At 37.8% G+C, this 17,862-nt stretch overlaps 3 protein-coding genes across 8 annotated transcripts in view; 2 read left to right on the forward strand and 1 right to left on the reverse strand.

Moving 5' to 3' along the window:
• Window positions 1-96: 96 nt before the first annotated feature.
• On the reverse strand, window positions 97-5,315 carry mrpl47 (mitochondrial ribosomal protein L47). The gene is made up of 7 exons (XM_023266325.3): window positions 5,157-5,315; window positions 3,746-3,891; window positions 3,550-3,610; window positions 3,373-3,469; window positions 3,148-3,278; window positions 431-526; window positions 97-324 (listed from the first exon to the last, which is right to left on the reverse strand). The coding sequence occupies exons 1-7, from the start codon at window positions 5,303-5,305 to the stop codon at window positions 213-215; spliced, it is 792 nt and encodes a 263-aa protein (XP_023122093.2). The 5' UTR covers window positions 5,306-5,315; the 3' UTR covers window positions 97-212.
• A 202-nt stretch (window positions 5,316-5,517) lies between these two features.
• Window positions 5,518-13,183, forward strand: ndufb5 (NADH:ubiquinone oxidoreductase subunit B5). The gene is made up of 6 exons (XM_023266326.2): window positions 5,518-5,668; window positions 8,453-8,535; window positions 8,981-9,047; window positions 9,979-10,040; window positions 10,572-10,678; window positions 12,963-13,183. Exons 1-6 carry the CDS (start codon window positions 5,551-5,553, stop codon window positions 13,081-13,083), a joined length of 558 nt encoding a protein of 185 aa, XP_023122094.2. The 5' UTR covers window positions 5,518-5,550; the 3' UTR covers window positions 13,084-13,183.
• A 3,578-nt stretch (window positions 13,184-16,761) lies between these two features.
• usp13 (ubiquitin specific peptidase 13) overlaps window positions 16,762-17,862 on the forward strand; it is a 59,440-nt gene continuing 58,339 nt past the window's right edge. For 5 of the 6 annotated variants that reach the window (XM_023266330.3, XM_023266331.3, XM_023266332.3 and 2 more), the window contains exon 1: window positions 16,763-17,099. In XM_023266330.3, the coding sequence (XP_023122098.1) occupies window positions 16,989-17,099 (111 nt within the window). In that variant the 5' untranslated portion in view covers window positions 16,763-16,988. Of the gene's footprint in view, window positions 17,100-17,862 lie in introns of all 6 variants that reach the window. The other variant, XM_023266334.3, reaches the window with a different exon arrangement.

Consider the following 17,862-nt stretch of genomic DNA (forward strand, 5'->3'; position numbering starts at 1 on the left):
TTTTTTTTTTTTTTTGTTAAAGGATTTCTTCATTGAACAGCCTCCAGACTTTAAATTGTTATCTTCTGGACTGGTATAAACACAGAAAACACAACATTTCGGGGTGTTGTAGTATAATTTATCTTGTAGGATTTAATAATAACAGCTGGACACAGTTTCAGATCACATTCGGTTCATCAAAAACGCTTTAACAAAAACACGAGCTGGAAATTTCATGATGCAGAAACCTTCATGTGAGGAAACCGCTGCTGTAGCTTGGCTTGCGTTTCCTTCTTTAAGCTTGCTTTCCGAGCTCTTCCCTTCAAGTACTTCTCGATACGCAGCCTGGAAACACAAAGATTTAAGTTTTTATAAGAGAACGGTAATTAGACAACATTATCTGAGGAGAAACTCAATATAAAGTGCATGATATTGTGGTAAAACATCTTACCGTATATGTGGTTGGACAAAGTCGGGAGTGTAGAACCTCTTGCGCTTGTATCTTCTGTTCATGTACCAAGGAATAGCGTACTCTTTGAATCGATACCTATGGAGGGAAATGTGTCATTAGTGATGCCACGTTTAGTTTTTAACAGCTGGCCTTGCAAAGCTACTACAATCTGATTAGAGACCACCTGTTAAAAGGTCTAAAATCAGCCTGCATATGCTGAAGAAGTTACATCCAGATCAGGTTTAAATTGTGACCGTAAATATAAAATCTATCTTTAATTCAAGACGATCTGGTAAAAGTGATATTTCTCTCATCCCTGTGCAATATCACTTAAATGATTCAGAATGGTATCACCTCCTGATAACTGCATAATTTCAACAATTGAGTATTTCCACTTGTAAACAAATAGTTTACCATAATGATACTGAAAACACAGACCTCCAAGTTGTCCACCTGTGATTTCCAGTCATCTTAACAGCATGAACGTGGTTCTAAAATGAGCCGTGAACAGCAGAGCTTTCTCAGTTTTTAGATCTATGGACTATCTATGTCTGCATCATGGCTCCACGTGGAAAAGAACTGAACTGAAAAATCTGAGACTTCACAAAGGTGGAAAAGGATACAGGAAGATCAATTAAAAATCTGAGAAACAGTGTCAGCAGTAATCAGGAGGTGTAGATGGAGCCATAGTACCACTAATCAGTGCTCCTAAAATGACTCCACGGACGGTGAACTATTTTCCAGCTGTGAAAAACAGACGGCAGCTGCGTCAGACTTGGCTCAGGGGTTATCAATGGAAATCAGAGTTCGTGTGAAGCTCAGACAGTGTGAAGGACATGTCAGAGCATCAACCTCTATGGACAGTGCATGTTTGGTTTGAACCTGGCTGCGACTATCACAGGAAATGCATAATCCTGACAGTGAAGCACAGAGCAAGGAGTGTGATGATTTGGGGCTGCGTGAGTGCAAAAGGTGTTGGAGAGACAATGTCTGTGGATAAACCAAAATACTGGCTGACAAGATGACTCCCAGTCTGAAGGACCTGAGAATATCAACTTCTATCGATGGCGTCCAATAAAAACACCTCTTGGTTGCTCTTCAGCTAATTTTCATCTTGCAGTTTTGTCCTGAATAACATGAAAAGAAGCCTGATGAATGTTGGAGAACATTCTTTGGTCAGATGAAGATAAATTTATTGGGCTCAGATGGAGTCCAGCAGGTTTGGTATGAAGGTCTACCACAGTGAATGCATAGTCCTGACAGTGAAGCACGGAGGTGGAAGTGTGATGATATGGGGCTGAATGAATGCAAAAGGTGTTGGAGAAATGATATTCATAGTTGAATGTCTGTGGATGAACCCAAATACTGGTTGGCAAGATGAATCCCAGTCAGAAGGACATGAGAATCGATGGCGTCCAATAAAAACACTTCCTGGTTGTTCTTTAGCTAATTTTAAACTTGCAGTTTTGTGCTGAAGAACAAGAAAAGAGGCCTGATGAATGTTGGAGAACATTCTTTAGTCATATGAAGATAAATTTATTTGGGCTCAGATGGAGTCCAGCATGTTTGGTGTGAACCTGACTGGGACTACCACAGTGAATGCATAGTCCTGACAGTGAAGAACGGAGGTGGAAGTGTGATGATATGGGGCTAAATGAGTGAGAAGGTGTTGGGAGATGCTATTTATAGATAAATGTCTGAGGATACTGGCTGACAAGATGACTCCCAGTCTGCAGAAGCATTAAAAATAGGAATATTCTAGCTTGAGAACCAAGAGCCTCTAAAGAAGATCAAAGCAGAAACTACAACCTGGGCAAGTACATGGCATGACTTGAATCTAATAGAACATCTTTGGGGTGGTTTAGAGAGAAAGGTAAGGCAACACAACCTCTCCAGTAAAGAGCAGCTGGGAAAAAAAGTAGTCTGAAGAATGGCAGAACATCTCGGCAGAAATGTGGCAAATTGCAAAATAAAGGTAAACATGCAAAGTGTTGACAGAACTGAAGATCTGAATCTCAGTCATGACTTTTGTTGCACTGACTTCCTACTGTGGGGCCTGTATTTTTAAAACAGTGAACCGCTAATTTTTAATTTTACACAATTTTGAATCATTTGACATTTCGGGGATATCACAGTGTTGTACTCACTTCTGTTGGATACTGTATGCTGAATGTAGCCCTTTCCTTTTGTCGGGTCTAGTTGAATTGCTCTCAGATAGTATTTCTCTGCTTATATTTTCTGCCCGATGATGGACAGGAGTTTGCCATAAGTAAGGTGGATGGGGATGTGGTCAGGCTTGGCCCTGAGGGATTGTCTGTACCAGTGACCTGTTTCCTCCAGCCGGTTCAGCCTCACTTTTAGGCAGTAAAAAACTACTACATAAATATATCAGCTGATTTTCTTTAGAGATATTTACATACCATATGTTACAGTAATTTTACAGCAATTTATGTAGCGGATCATGAAGACACCACTTGACTCCGCACCACCATCTCCTCAGATGTGATGGTTACTCTGCTACATGTGCTGCAGAGAGCTAACAGTCTTATAAACAAAGTTCTGCTGGACAAACTATGCAATTGTTGAACCACACTATAGATTTGAAAAGGGCTGCCTATGTGATGGTTACATGTTTGCTGCTTTGAAATGGAAGCTTACCTAAGAGAAACTGGGGCACTGGGCCACATTTGTATGACATGATGAACGCTCAGACTCACCAGTAGACGTATCCAAACGTGTTCCTCCTCCAGGCTCCCGGTCGACCTTTTTCCTGTCCGGTCTGCAGCAGACGAAGTGCAGTTTCTCTCTCCTTCACCACCGTCTCCAGTCTGATCATCGACCGCTCCACCTGAGAGGACAAACACAGATTAACCTCAACTAGAGCTCCCACTTTTACCACCGACACAAATCACGTCGCATCACCAGTTCAGCATCACACCAACCTTTCTCATTCTCTCCGGGCTCGGCATCTGAACCCTTTGCCTCTTTGCTTCCTGCTCGAGTGTCATCAACATGTTCTTTTCTTTCAGCAGAACGTACCTGAGACACAAAGAAACACACAGCTGATTCATCTTTCCACTGAGAAGCTCCAGTAACAGTTTCATCTCCACGCTGCTCACCAGAGTTTGTGTAGATCCTCGTTGCTCTTCGTTCTCAGCTGCTTGGCAGTCCATGGTGCACCTAGAATATCAGCAGTTAGTTTTGTAGCCCCAACTCACACATTCTGCATCATTTTTTACAAAACATCAGCTGCTATGATTCTTTCTCACTTTATGCTTTTTTGTCTCTAAATGCGCCAACATCTCCATATCTTACCTGACTTTACAGTGGTTTCTCCCCAGTTCTCAGGGGAGTCGAAGAACTCCTCCAGTCCTCTCCTGCTGACCGTCATGTGCAGAGATCGATACTGAGCTGCAGAGCTGATGGGACTCCAAGACGAGGCGACAAGCGGACGTTTGTCCCTGTTAGGACAAAAAAAAATTCAAATATTAACACCTAAAGGGCTCCAGAAATTCATCTCACACAGCCAAATTTAATTTGTAAATTCTAAACAGTTCTCTCTGAGTGAACACCATAGAGGTTGAGAAGCAAATACATTTTAGCTCTCTTAAAATGTCTTTTTGTTCAAGAAACTGATTTTAGTGTTTGTTGGTTTGTATTTTATTTATTTAGACAATGCTGTTATTGTGCTTATTTGGAGGAGTAAATGCTGAAAGTTCAAGAACAAAGTAATTACAGGAAAGCATTTCAGAGATAATTTTTGCAAATCATGCTGAGAGGTGCACATCTACACAGACAACATAATGGTAACTTTATTACTAATAATTATAAATTATTTCCGACAGGATCATCAGGACCTAATGGTAATATGTTTACTTTTCTTCACACACAGAGTCACAGTTTATCGTCCTGATCTCCATCACAGCTGGAAGTTATTTTACATTTGTTCACTAAAGTCAGCATATTTTATTGGTCATGTCAGGTCTTTTATTTTTTGCTGTTTTGCAGCAGAATTTTTGGACATTATTGTGTGTATATATATATATATATATATATATATATATATATATATATATATATATATATATATATATATGGTTATATTACAGATCATGACCTCTGAAATCATTCAAGAAACTATCAAAATATGGCAATATGCTGCTGAATAACAGTGAAAACACATTTTAGTGCCACGTATTTGAATGTAAACTGTAGATTATCAACATTCATGAATACAAATGTCTAAATTTCCAAATAAATGATGGGTGTTTTGCATGTGGCTGAACATTTCTCTATTAAAACTCACTGTATTAGTCTATGCATATCCAACAATTTATAACGTTAACTCTAAAATGAAAAACCAAAGTGTGCAATTTCCTAACTCTCACATTAACAGAGATTTGAACCAGCTTCTACAATGCAACAGCAACGTATAATTCAGTTATAACTTTTGTTTATTTCTGTGGCCCCCTTAAGAAACATTCCTACCTGTCCAGTTATGACACCATGTCAGTGGACAAACACCACATATGTAACCTGAATGCATCATCAACTAAACTCCAGATGCTCTAATTTCTATTCATTTTGATATAGGGAAAAGCATTTTGTATTCGTGTACTATCATTTTACTGAACATCCGTCCCTGAAGAGTTCTGCGTGTTCACCTCACGAACGTCGCATAATTAAACAGTAAAATGTCATATTTGAGCCATACAACTCGTCTTACCTGAAAACATGAAGCTGCTGCTGACACACAGCCACATTAGCTGCGCAGTGTTGAGCTGTTATCGCTGAAGATATCCTAAAAACATTTTGAAACTGCTTGCAAAGAGTCAAAACGCGTCCTGAAGACGAGGACGCCGCCATGTTTACCATTACCCGACATGCACTTTTTCTCTTACGACTTTATTTTAAAAAATAATAAAATAAAAATGTTAATTATTTAAAAATAACAGTTACTTATATGTGGTTAATAATATATTACTACTTTATTAATCTCACAGTCGAACTAGATTTTTTAAAAAGTAAAGTTTCCGCCCTTATCAAATATGGCGGCTCAGCTTCATCCTGTCTTTGACGAATCACAGTTCGCGTTGCTGGTGGGTCATTCCAAAGCAGTGATGGTGGGCATGAGCGTCCTCAGGTCTGCTGCTGCCTTTGCAGCCAGACTGAGTCCCCTGAAATCTGGAAATAATGCAGTGAATCTGCTCACTCGAACCATCCCGCGGACAGATAAAGGTAAGAAACACTCCGACCATTAAATCAGCGGGAAATTTAAAACTCACAGCTTCCGTCTTCACTTGTGACCTTGCGCCGGGACTCGTTAGCATGCTAACATGAGCTAGCTGCTAACGTCCGTCCTGCTGTCAACATAGAACAGATTTAACTTTATACTTACACAAAGCTGTGGTCTATACTTAGACGGATACAGGCGTTTTAAATGACTTTCTTTTCATTACAGGTACTAGTATTTGGAAAGCAGGCACATTAGTGGATTTACAGGCTTTGGATGCTAATTTATTATGGTTCAGATAGATAAAGAGGTAGATACTTTATAAATCCCGAGCGAAAGTCAGATATTCAGCAGCTTACATACAACATCAAAAAGACTAAACAGGTAACTCAGTAACCACATTAACAATAACATTAAAGGTTAGTGTATACTCTTAAAAAAAAAAAAAAAAACTACAATACTATAAATCAAAGACTTGTAATTTAAAATCTGTAGAAATACTAAATGCATTAAAAGTCAGTTTTACAATATATACACATTTCAAGACACAGTGATTTAAAGTGAATTACAGTGATTTTTACAGGTAATAAGAAAACTACAGTTGTATTAAGCTACATAAGGTGCAGAGACATTTAATGATAACTTTGGTCCTAATGTGATCAGTTAAAAATACAAGGAATTGTATATTACAAATATATTTGTTGTAATTCAGCTTCAGGTGGTTGGGAAACATGTTTATGTTCATGGTTTGTTCTTTTTTTATTTTAGTAAATGTCTTATTTAGTGAGATGTACAGTAACTTTTACCAAACAAACCCGTGAACTTAATAAAATAGTTAATATCACAGTATGCTAATTTCAGGATGTAGGTGAAAGGTCATTACCCAGTCCTTATTATTTCATTCATCCATTTATTCACCATTTATTGAAACTTGGACTACATTTACATATAAAATAATTTAAATTTTTTTAAAGATGCTGATTACATAAATCTATTCTTCTTTCTGCTCCCTTTCATTCAGAAGTTTGTAAACATTTATTTTTGTGTTGTATTGAAGTGTTTTTTCTTTTCTTTTGTCAAAGAATGAAATAAACTAACTATCTAACTATAGAGGCCTCATTTACAGTGTAGCCTAGTAAGAAGATGTAAGACAGACAAATAAGAAACTTGGATAACTATAACAATAAAATACTAAAGATACAATATTATTAAAATAATCTAAAGCATTAATTAGAGTATTTAAAACAAACAAATCTGCTCAAACAAGAGCAGCTGGAAGTAATTGAAGATTAAACTAGAAACCAGAACTGAGATGAGGATAAAAGTGGCTCTAGCTTTAGATTGTTCTACAGATATCTCAGGTAGGTGCACAGTGAGTGAAACAGGATTTTTGACACCTGAACTGTAATCCAATCATTTGTATGCTAAGAACCCACATGAAAAGACAGCAATGAAGAAATGTAAGGTGTTAAAAAATAAGTTAAAAACCTTATAAGTTCATAAAACTCAGTGTCGCTCAGTCCTAACAGAGAGGAAGGGGAAACCCAACTTCAGCTTGTAGCTCACAGTTATGAGTTTTATCACTTTCACCAGCAATATGCCTTAATGCAGAATGATAATAGTGATAAATTCATGTATAAAATGTCACCATAATTCAGTTATGATAAATAAAAAGTTGCCTCAATAGGTGTTTTTCTACAAGTGAGAAAACAAAATTTGTGTCTGTAAAATAAACCAGTCCTTGTTGTAATTTAGTCACTGCATGGTATTTAAAGTTAGCTTCAAATTCTCACATATTTGTATCATGAAACTCTTCCAATATTTGTACCATTAAGAGTACAGATGGGCAGATTGTAATAAGTGATATTTTTGGCTCTGCCAAAGATCATGCGTTTGGTTTTATCCACACTGAAGACTAATCTGTACTCACTGAGTGCGACTTATTACTGAGTGAAGCCGTCTGAAGGCCTTTGACAGCAAAACTGTCATCAGCATACAGATGTAAATAAAAATGAGATGCAGAGCAGACATTGTCTTCTATGTTGAGGTTAAACAGAAAAACTTTGACTTAACATTTCTGCACATTTCTGTTCGTCCACGATGAAACTCTGGAGGCATTTTCATTAAACCAACACCAATAAAAATCTTTTTAAAAGCAAAGCATGATCAACTGTATCGAACACCTCTGAAAGATCAAAGCTGCACTGCTCTTTCTGTCCAGATTTGTAATAGTTTTTAACAAGAAAGGCAGCAGCAATAGTGCTGTGATTTTTTTTCTTAATAACAAGAGGAATGACCATCACTGGGAACGTTGATTTTAATGAAACACAATACTCATGCCAGCTCAGAACGGTGACATTAGCATTGGAAATCAGAATACATTCAAATTGCAAAACATTTTGTCAACAACCAGAATCCCACTGTTGTAAACGTTTTACAAAAACAAGTGTACATAAGAGTTATTTATTGCAGGAAACCTTACGGGACTCATATGGGACTCATGCCTTCCAAAGACAAAATCTAAAGGTTTAAAGTCACGCTGAAAGTCCTTCTTGCATAGAGAAAAAGATCAGAGTCAGTCTCTCCTGATATTTTCCAGCTGTTCCACTAGTAAGACCAGCACAGAATTATTTGTGTGGAACTTCAAGAGCTGAGATAAGACCTCCTGAGCACCGCAAGGGTCAAGTTGTCCTCCTCAGTACATATAAGAGAGACACAGTTAATACCTGAAATAAGCAAAAAAGAGTAACGCACCAAGAAATGACATGAACTTTCACCCTGTTTTTCAGTGGCCGTCCGCTGGGGTCACGGAAAGAAAATGTTCATCGTCAGACCTTCGGACTTCTACGACCGGAGATTTCTGAATTTACTGGTGAGTTACTTTAACACTGTGTCAGTCAGTGATCTCACGTTTTGGCTCAGATTTGGGAGCTTTAGTTTGAGGGAAAATATGCCAGTAGTGTTTTTTATGACCAGTTGTGTGTCAGTGAACAGCAGGCTGAAGTACCAAGCTTTTAACAGATCGTGCTCTTCAACATGTTTTCAATACTGCTCAAACTGTTGGAATCAACATTTTGCAGACACCCTTATTTTGCAGATTTTTTTGTGCACATTCATGCTGTATTTCCATTTATATTTAAGCTGCACTGAACCAGAAGGACTTGGTTTCAGTTCAGACACAGAATTACTTACATTACATAGAGCAGTGCCAACATTAAACCTAAACTGGACAAAATTTAGACATCTTTTTTTCTTTGACTGTGTGTCTATGGTGCAGAACTGCAACATTAAAAACTCCTTGTTTTTTTTGTCTTCAGCAATATTACATCCTGCTGACCGGTATTCCAGTGGCCGTCTTAATTACATGCGTGAATATCTTCATTGGTGAGTGAGCTTATGTCTTTTGGGTTTTTTGTGCGTTTTTTGTTGATTTATTACTGTTTTTGTTGTTAGAAAGATGTGATTTAACCCTTTGAACTCGTGTTTATTATTTGTTCCTGTCACATTTTTATTCCTTGTGGTTCCTTTTTCACTGCAATATAAAATCCTGCACCTCTAGGGAAACAACACAGTCATGTATAAAAGGAGAGAGAACTCAGGAATGTCTTCTGTGCTGAATGACACAGATATAATGACAGATATCATAAAAAATGTAAAAAACCTGAACAACAGTGCAATCACGGCGAGAAGCAGAGAGAACTCTGAACTGTTTTGTGCAGTATAACAGAGTTATAATGTTAAAATTCATACAAAAGACAAGGACAAAAGTGGAATTTCTTTTACTATTTATTTTACAAAAGTTGAAAAAACTTGAAATCAAAATGTACAACATTTTTTTCTAGTGTCCACAGGTGTTACCTAAAAAATGACTCTAAACACAAGATAATTTTTTTACTTCTTACATTTTAAATTTGTCTTCATGCGTGTCTCTTCTGTTTTGTGTAGCGCTGCCTGCAGTTCAGCCGAAAAGTTCCAGAATTTTTGTCACATGACCGTTGGTCACAGCTAATTCACTGATGGCTTGGCGATTGCGTCGAGAAGGATAGAATTTTTAGCTTTTTACAGAATTTAGTTTGAGCAGTCGGTTCATTTTTGGAAATTTTTTAAAAACAGACATATAATGAAACGATCAGATTTAGTTACGTTTTTCAAAGGAACATCACGCCACAGATCAAGGACTGTTGGAAAGTTAAAATGTTATGATTCTTCCTGTTTTTACAGTTTGTGGCTTTGAAAAATTGTGTTAATTGAGTGTTAATAAATCAAAGAAACTAAGTTATTTTGGATTAAACATGAGTGTAATTGTGTTTTGAAGGTGAGGCAGAGCTGGCTGAAACTCCTGAAGACTACGAACCTGAGCACTGGGAGTACTACAAGGTGTGTAGATTTAATTAGTTTTTATTTGTGTTGCTTCGTGTGAACCCTGGAAGAACACGCTAAAGCTTTATGTAAGGAGCGGACATCACAGTGTGTAAAACAACTGTGTGTGCCTCCACTGAATGTTTTATGGTTTTTCTGTGTTCCATTTTTACACTCCAGACATTTAGAGTGATGAACCTGCAGATAAAACTGTTATGAGACACTTCAGAAAGGAGTTTATGCATTGTTCCCTTAGAGAAATGTAAAGAAAAAAATCTAATATATAAATCCTAGAGTTGATTTACGATTTAATTTTGCTGTAAACTCTGGAAAAGTTGGTATTGTTATTCATCAATGGATCAATGTAGTCCTGCAATATAATATGATAAAATAATAACGGACGTTCCTTACTATAAACCACATCATGGCTGTGATTACATCATAATGTCACAACTGTGACTGTAACTTTAAGACCCAAGTAATGATTGAATTTAAAAAAAATATGCATAAACTTTCATTGCATCGTTAACTTTTGTCCTGTCGCTGCAGCACCCCATCACCAGGTGGATCGCACGCAACATGTATGATTCTCCAGTAAAGGACTACGAAAAGATGATGGCTGCCATCCAAATAGAGAAGGAGAAGGCCGACATGAGGTGAGTTTTATTACCAGAGTTTTATTAGCCACCGACGTGATGAAATTAAAGTTCAACATCACCAACTAGAAAAGCACTCAGAGAGCGCAGTCCTCCTCCAAGGCTGCTCATTCCCCATAAGGCATTATCAGAAATGCAGCATTTGTTTATTAGTTATTGATGATCAGAAATCATGGCACTATAGAATGTGTCCATTTAATATAGATGTACCCACAAACAAAATGACCTTGCGCTGAGCACAGGCGTGTGTATGTTATGTACGGATACCGAATCATGTGACCTAAATGTGTAGCGGGTCGCGGGAATTGATGTGACTCAGAAATACCCCCACAATTTAATCAGTTGTTCCTTGTATGATTTCTGACAGATAAGTCCTGATAAGTCCACAGCGGTTGATTTGCAGTGGGATCACAATCATGTGATCGTCAGCAGGCAGCTGATGTAGTGTTCACTTGTTGTCATGGTTACAGTGACGCCGTGCCGCTATCTCACGATGATACAGAAATCTTTAACAAATCCGTGGATCTAGACTATAAGCCGTATCACTGCCAAAATCTAATCACTTGGTCCTTGTGTCATTTCTGACCTTCACTGAAAATTCAATCCAAATCCGTTAGTCTGTTTTTGAGTAATGTTGCTAACAGACAGACAGACAGACAAACCAACGTCGATCATCACATAACTCCACCTCGTTCCTTTGCGGAGTAATAAATGGGCTATAAACTGTAATTTGAGCACCGAGAAAAGACATTTGTCCTTTAAAAGGTGGCTGCAAAACCTTACACAAATACAAGCAACTTAATGAAACTTTGTTGTACTTTAGCTAGAAGTTTACTGCTTCAGTCAGTAGTGTGATTGCTTTAAGTCTGGATAAATAGTAGGAGACCAGTCTAAAGACTTAAACAATGTTAAATATCCAGTTAAACTGAGGCAAACATGTTTTGATTCCAACACAACAGGTTTCAGAACTTCTTTCTGTGAACTTTATGTGTCGGTTTCATGTCTGAATGAAAACTCTGCTCAGTTTTCTTAAGCATTTACGGATTATTTTCAACATGGCAAAAGTGTCAAGTGCATCTACTGAAGGAAGTGTACGCACAAATGACGATACTTGGAAATGCGTGAAGCGATTTCCAGATTTTCTACATTTCAGCACCAATATTGACCCAAAAACATAAGAGAGCACAGAGTGAAAGACAAAGGTTGTCTGTTTAAAATTGAAATCATCACATTTCTCATTGACTTTGCTCTGTAACTTCACATGCTACAAACATCCTTAAAAATAGCTTTACAGAAAACTGAAGATGTTGCAAACAGATTTTTTTAGGCTTAGAGTGGTAATTGTCCTTAAAAAAAAAAACTGAGCTCTGAACAGATTTCAGCATGATGACAAGAAAAATCAGTAGTAGGGGAAGACCAATTATTATGGCTGATATTTGGCATTGTTCCGACTATCAGTATCGATATTTTTATGGATAAATAATCAATAATCTCCTGTCATGGATTATTGATAAATTAAATACAATATCTCTCTGTCTGTTGTCACTCGGTGGTCTCATAGATGTCTCTAAAGCAGCAAAAACTCAACAAGAAACCAGGAAATTATAAAATTATAATCAATAACTAAGCTGCATGATTACTAAGTAAAAATACAACATTATTGATTTAAATAAGTTGCTGTTGTATTACCAGTAATATAAACTGAATTCTTCTTTAACATTACTGGACATTTTCAAGTGGTTTAAGTTAGAAAATAAAAATACTTTTTGATCGTTAAAGGAAATTTAATTCTTCACGGTCTCAGAAATGTCTCTCAAGCAGCAAAAACTGAAAAAGAAACCAGGAAATTAGCTTCTCTCACAGCGGCTAATGCTACGCTAACGGCTAGTGGCTAAGTTAGAAGGCAGATTAACCTGAAACAGTGTCTGGAAAACAATGATTAAAAATGCTTTGAGATCTGAACCTTAGTGGGAAATAAAAGTGATAAAACAGAGAAATATTAAGAAAATATAGAAGAAACAAACTGATCAATATCTGTCGAGCCACATAAACAGAGGAGATAATTTAATAATTTCTATTTTACATATTCAGTTATAGTCACCCTTATTAATGAAGAAGCATTGTTATGAATGACAGCTTCTCTTCTATCACGTGCTCTTAAAACATTACATTTAATATATATGTATTTCAAATATCAGCAATAATCAACATCAGCCCTGAAGAACCCACACTAGTCGATCCCTAGTCCGAAACCCGGTTCTCTGATTCTGTTTTTCGTCCACAGACTGACACAGCTGGAGGTCCGTCGACACATGAGGCAGAAGGGCGACGGTCCCTGGTTCCAGGTTCCGACTCTGAACAAGGAGCTGATCGACAACAGCTACAAGTCGTCGCCTGACAACTAAAACCCGGACGTCTCTGTCATCAGTACATTGAGCCGATCGATCTCACTGTTTGTACATTTTTTCCTTTCTTGCATAAATAAAGTATCTATATGTACTTGGATGTTGGGTTTGTCAGTGGATTTACTGGGTTCATGCAGATGTTAGCGGGAAGATCGAAACAACTGGATGAGTTTGGATGTTGTTCTAATGTTTGAATGGATTTTCTGGTCTAGATTTTTTAGGATAGTCAGCTGTTTAGCAGACTACCTGTCCAGATGGCAGCGTCTCACTCAGAATATGATCTCATAGAATCCAAGAATTTGAGTTGGGCATACAGAGAAATTTCCACCCATATGTCAGTGTTTATAGAGCTTTGCACTGTAAATAATATTAAGTTCATTCGACTTAGAAATACAAGTTCTCCCACTGCCTTAAAAATGAGAATAAAGTGCACTTCGGTTGATTTTTTTAAACACTTTTTTGAATTATAAACATATAGAACTAGTCACATAGACTTTGGTTACAGACAAATTTGCTTTTCTTTTGTAGTTTTGAGTGTTAGAGTTTTTTTTCCCCCTTCCCCACTTTGAGTTACAGTGAGATAAATGATGAGTACAGGTGAATTCAGGACTAAATGTAAAAATAAATAATCAGAACTTAATAAGTTGCTGTTCATTCATTCATTTTAAGTTTAAATAATTCTATTTCTAAAATAATAATTGAACATTTTAAGGTCAGTGGGCTAGAAATGATCAAAACTAATATATTTAAGTAAACAAGTTGATTTGACTAAATTCCTTTTGGATTTTTTTTTACAGTGTGACACATCTTGTTTGTCCAACAGTTTCACCCTGAATTTAATAATCATTATTTTTCATAGCAAACAGAGGTATTAAAATCCAGCAATTTCAAAGTTAGATATGATTTTGTGTTGTTTTTGTAGTAACCAACAGTGTCCACAAGGGGGCAGAACTCTGCAGACAGGAGGCTTGATGGGCAAAAGGCTTCCTGACAAATGGAGGCTGCTGGTTGTAGAAATCCTATATTAGATATGATGCAGGAAATAACCTTGTACTGTTTCTCTTTTTAAATGTGACTCCCAGCATTTATTTATGATTATAACACCGAGTCACCATTGTTTATACAGCACTTTTCAAGCAACAGCACCCGAGCCAGAGTTTTTTCCAGTAGAGAAATGAGATAAATATTGAGGTAAAGACCCAACCGTGTTATTTATGGTGTGGCTTTACCAGAGTGGTTTGAATATGATGAATAAAACCCTCCAAAAACTATATAAAATACAACTTAACATGACTGTAATAAATAAGACTGAGACCAACACTATTAGTAATCATTGGGACTTAATTGAGCCAATTTAAATATTAAAGTTAAGAAATTACAGAGTTATTATTAGCGATCGACTTGACTAATTTAAAACATAAAATATAAAAAATAAACCTACAAAATTTTAAACCCAACAAATCCAAGGATTCACTGGATCCCCAGAGAGCAAGTTTTATTTTTGTGAACTTAACTGTTCCCTGAACATTCCCAGAACATTCCCTGGAGGTTCTACTACATAATATTCAGCAGAACATTCGCTTAAAGTCCAGGGAATGTTTCCTGCACCTCCTTAGTAACTGTTCCCTGAAGGCTAGTGTAGTAGAACCTTCAGGGAACATCCCAGTATCTTCCCTGAAGGTTCTACAACAACATTCAGCAGAACATTTGGGGAACATTCTGTGGTCATTTGCTGAAGGTCCAAGAAATGTTTCCTGCACCTCCTTGGTGAATGTTACCTGAAGGCTATTGTAGATGAAAATCCCCTGAAGGTTCTACAACAACCTTTAGCAGAACATTTGGGACATGTTCTGCAAACACTCAAAGTCTGGACCATCAGCGAATGCTAATGGAACGTTCACCTGAAGGGTGTTGTTCCTATAATTTTCCCTCAGCTGTCTAAAACAATAACATTTAGCAGAACATTTACTAAAGCTCCACAGAAGATTTCCTCCACCTACTTAGTAAATGTTCCCTGAAAGCTATTGCTGTAAAACTTTCAGGGGAACATTCTGAAAATGTTCCCTGAAGGTTCTACAACAACAACCTTCAGCAGAACATTTGAGGAAAGCTCTGTGGACGTTTGCTGGAGGTTCGGAAAGCATTTGCTGCACCTCTTTAGCTAACGTTCCATGAAGGCTACTGTTGTAGATTAAACAATAACATTCAACAGAACATTTGGGGAACATTCTTCTTCCCAGAAGGTTACTTTTGTAGAACCTTCAGGGGAACATTCTGAAAATGTTCTCTGAAAGTTCTACAACAACCTTAACAGAATGTTTGGAGAACATTCTGTAAACATTCACTAAAGGTCCGGAGAAAATTTGCTCCGCCTGCTTAGCAAATGTTCCCTTAAGGTTGTTGTTGGAAATTAAAACAATGTTCAACAGAATATTTAGGGAACATTCAATAACCCTTGGTGAAGGTCCAGGGAAACATTTGCTATACGATAGTGAACCCACTTTGGAAACTATTTTTGTAGAACCTTCAGGAAATATTCTAGAAACAACAGTAACTTTCAGGGAACATTCCATGAAGGTCTGGAGAACATCCACTGCACTTCTTTAGTGGATGTTCCCTGATGGTTATTGTGTAGAGCCTTCAGAGAGCATTCAATAAGCCTTCAGCAGAACATTCAGGGAATATTCTATGGACATTTGCTGCAAGACAGTGAACCCACCTTGGAAACTATTGTTGTCGAACCATCGGGGAACATTCTAGGAACAAAAATAACCATTGGGGAACATTGTAGGAACAACAATAACCTTCAGGGAACATTGTAGGAACAGTGATCTTCAGGGAACATTCTAGGAACAACAATGACCTTCAGAGAACATTTTAGGAACAACAGTAACCTACAAGCAACATTGAAGGAACAACAATAGCCTTCAGGGAACATTCTAGGAAAAACAATAACCTTTGGAGAACATCGTAGGAACAACAGTAACCTACAAGCAACATTGTAGGAACAACAATAACCTTCCGGGAACATTGTGGGGGCAACAATAACCTTCAGGGAACTTTGCAGGAACAACAATAACCTTCAGGGACCATTCTAATAACCACTGTTACCTTCAGGGAACATTCCGTAAACTTTTTTGCTGAAGGTTTGATAGATAGATAGATGGATGGATGGATGGATGGATGGATGGATGGATGGATGGATGGATAGATAGATAGATAGATAGATAGATAGATAGATAGATAGATAGATAGATAGATAGATAGATAGATAGATAGATTAAACCTTTATTGATCCCACAGCGGGGAAATTTACAATGTAACAGCAGCAGATGGAACAGAAGGGAATATTGGGGAATATTTGCTGCACCTCTTCAGGTTACTGTTCGCTGTCAGACTCTAGTAGAATGTCAGACATCTGCCTCACCTGGCCTGGTGAGGTTAAATCGGGGAGAACAGAAACACACATTGGAACAAATAAAGCTGCAGATACATGTTTTTAAAATGACTTCATGTCAAACCGCTGTTCTCCTGGAGCTTCAGAGGAGAACCAGCTGTAGTAAACGTGGGCGTCTTCATGAATCATCTGGTCGGTGGGAGGAACCAAACATCGGCAGCGTCACCAGGCAGCGGCGCTAATTTCTGCGCAGGTCCGAGCGTTTCTGCACGAGAAAAAAAAAAACAACCCAACAGACCAAAACAAAAGGAGCGGCTCCATGCGTCCAGCAGCAGCAGCAGCAGTAGCAGCCTCCGCCCTCAGCAGCGATATTTTTATGGTTCACAGCGTCACAGCCCCCCGGCCGGAGGAATGTAGAGACGGACCGCTTTAAAAATAGCATCCTCCGCTGTGACCCGCCGCTCCGGAGGCTGCGCCGCACTGTGGTGCCAGAAGCAGGAATGCGAAGATGGCTGCAGACCTCGGAGAGCTGCTGGTCCCCTACATGCCCACCATCAGGGTGCCCCGGACCGGAGACAGGGTCTTCAAGAGCGAGTGCGCCTTCTCTTTCGACTCCCCGGTGAGTGTCTCCTCCTCCACCTCCGCACACACACCTACGCACGGCAGCGGGCTGTCGGCGCGTCGCAGGCGGGCTGACGGTGCGCCGTTCCCGGGCAGACGACACACGTGAAGCCGCCGTCATGAGAGCGTGTGTGTGTCCGTGTTTCCCGGGAAATAAATAATGAAAAGGTGTTTACATCCGAGCAGAGCGGGATGGAGGCTCGCTCCTTTGTGCTGGGAGCCCAGTTCAGGCCAGTTTAACCAGTAAACAGACACACCTGCTTGAGCTCATTTAGAGAGGACTGACAGGCTGTTAGATTATATTAAAAAAAATAACAAAGTCAAAGGAAATACTTGAATTTGTTGTGTTTTCATGTGTATTTCTGCGTTATCAAAACTAAAATAGTCATAATAATCCTCATAATTTGTAATACTGCATGATTTTATCCTTATTATTTATTATAGTGAAGTAAAATTGTATTTTATATATTTTATTATTGTTCAAAATAGTTGAATCTCTATAACAAATAATATCATAAATAATACTGTAAGTTCTTAGCCTTAAGAATTAAATTAGTCTAATTAATCCTCATAATTAAGAATATTGTAGGATTTCATCCTTAATATTTATTATAGTCAAGTAAAGTTACATTTATATATTTTTTTGTATTTTTTCTTAATATTTAAAATAGTTAATTTAATCTCTATAATAAATAATACTATAAAATAATAGCCTTTATATTTAAATTAGTCTACTTAATCCCCATAATTAATAATATTGT

This window comes from Amphiprion ocellaris, chromosome 2, assembly GCF_022539595.1.
Source record: "Amphiprion ocellaris isolate individual 3 ecotype Okinawa chromosome 2, ASM2253959v1, whole genome shotgun sequence".
Classification (NCBI taxonomy): Eukaryota; Metazoa; Chordata; class Actinopteri; family Pomacentridae; genus Amphiprion; species Amphiprion ocellaris.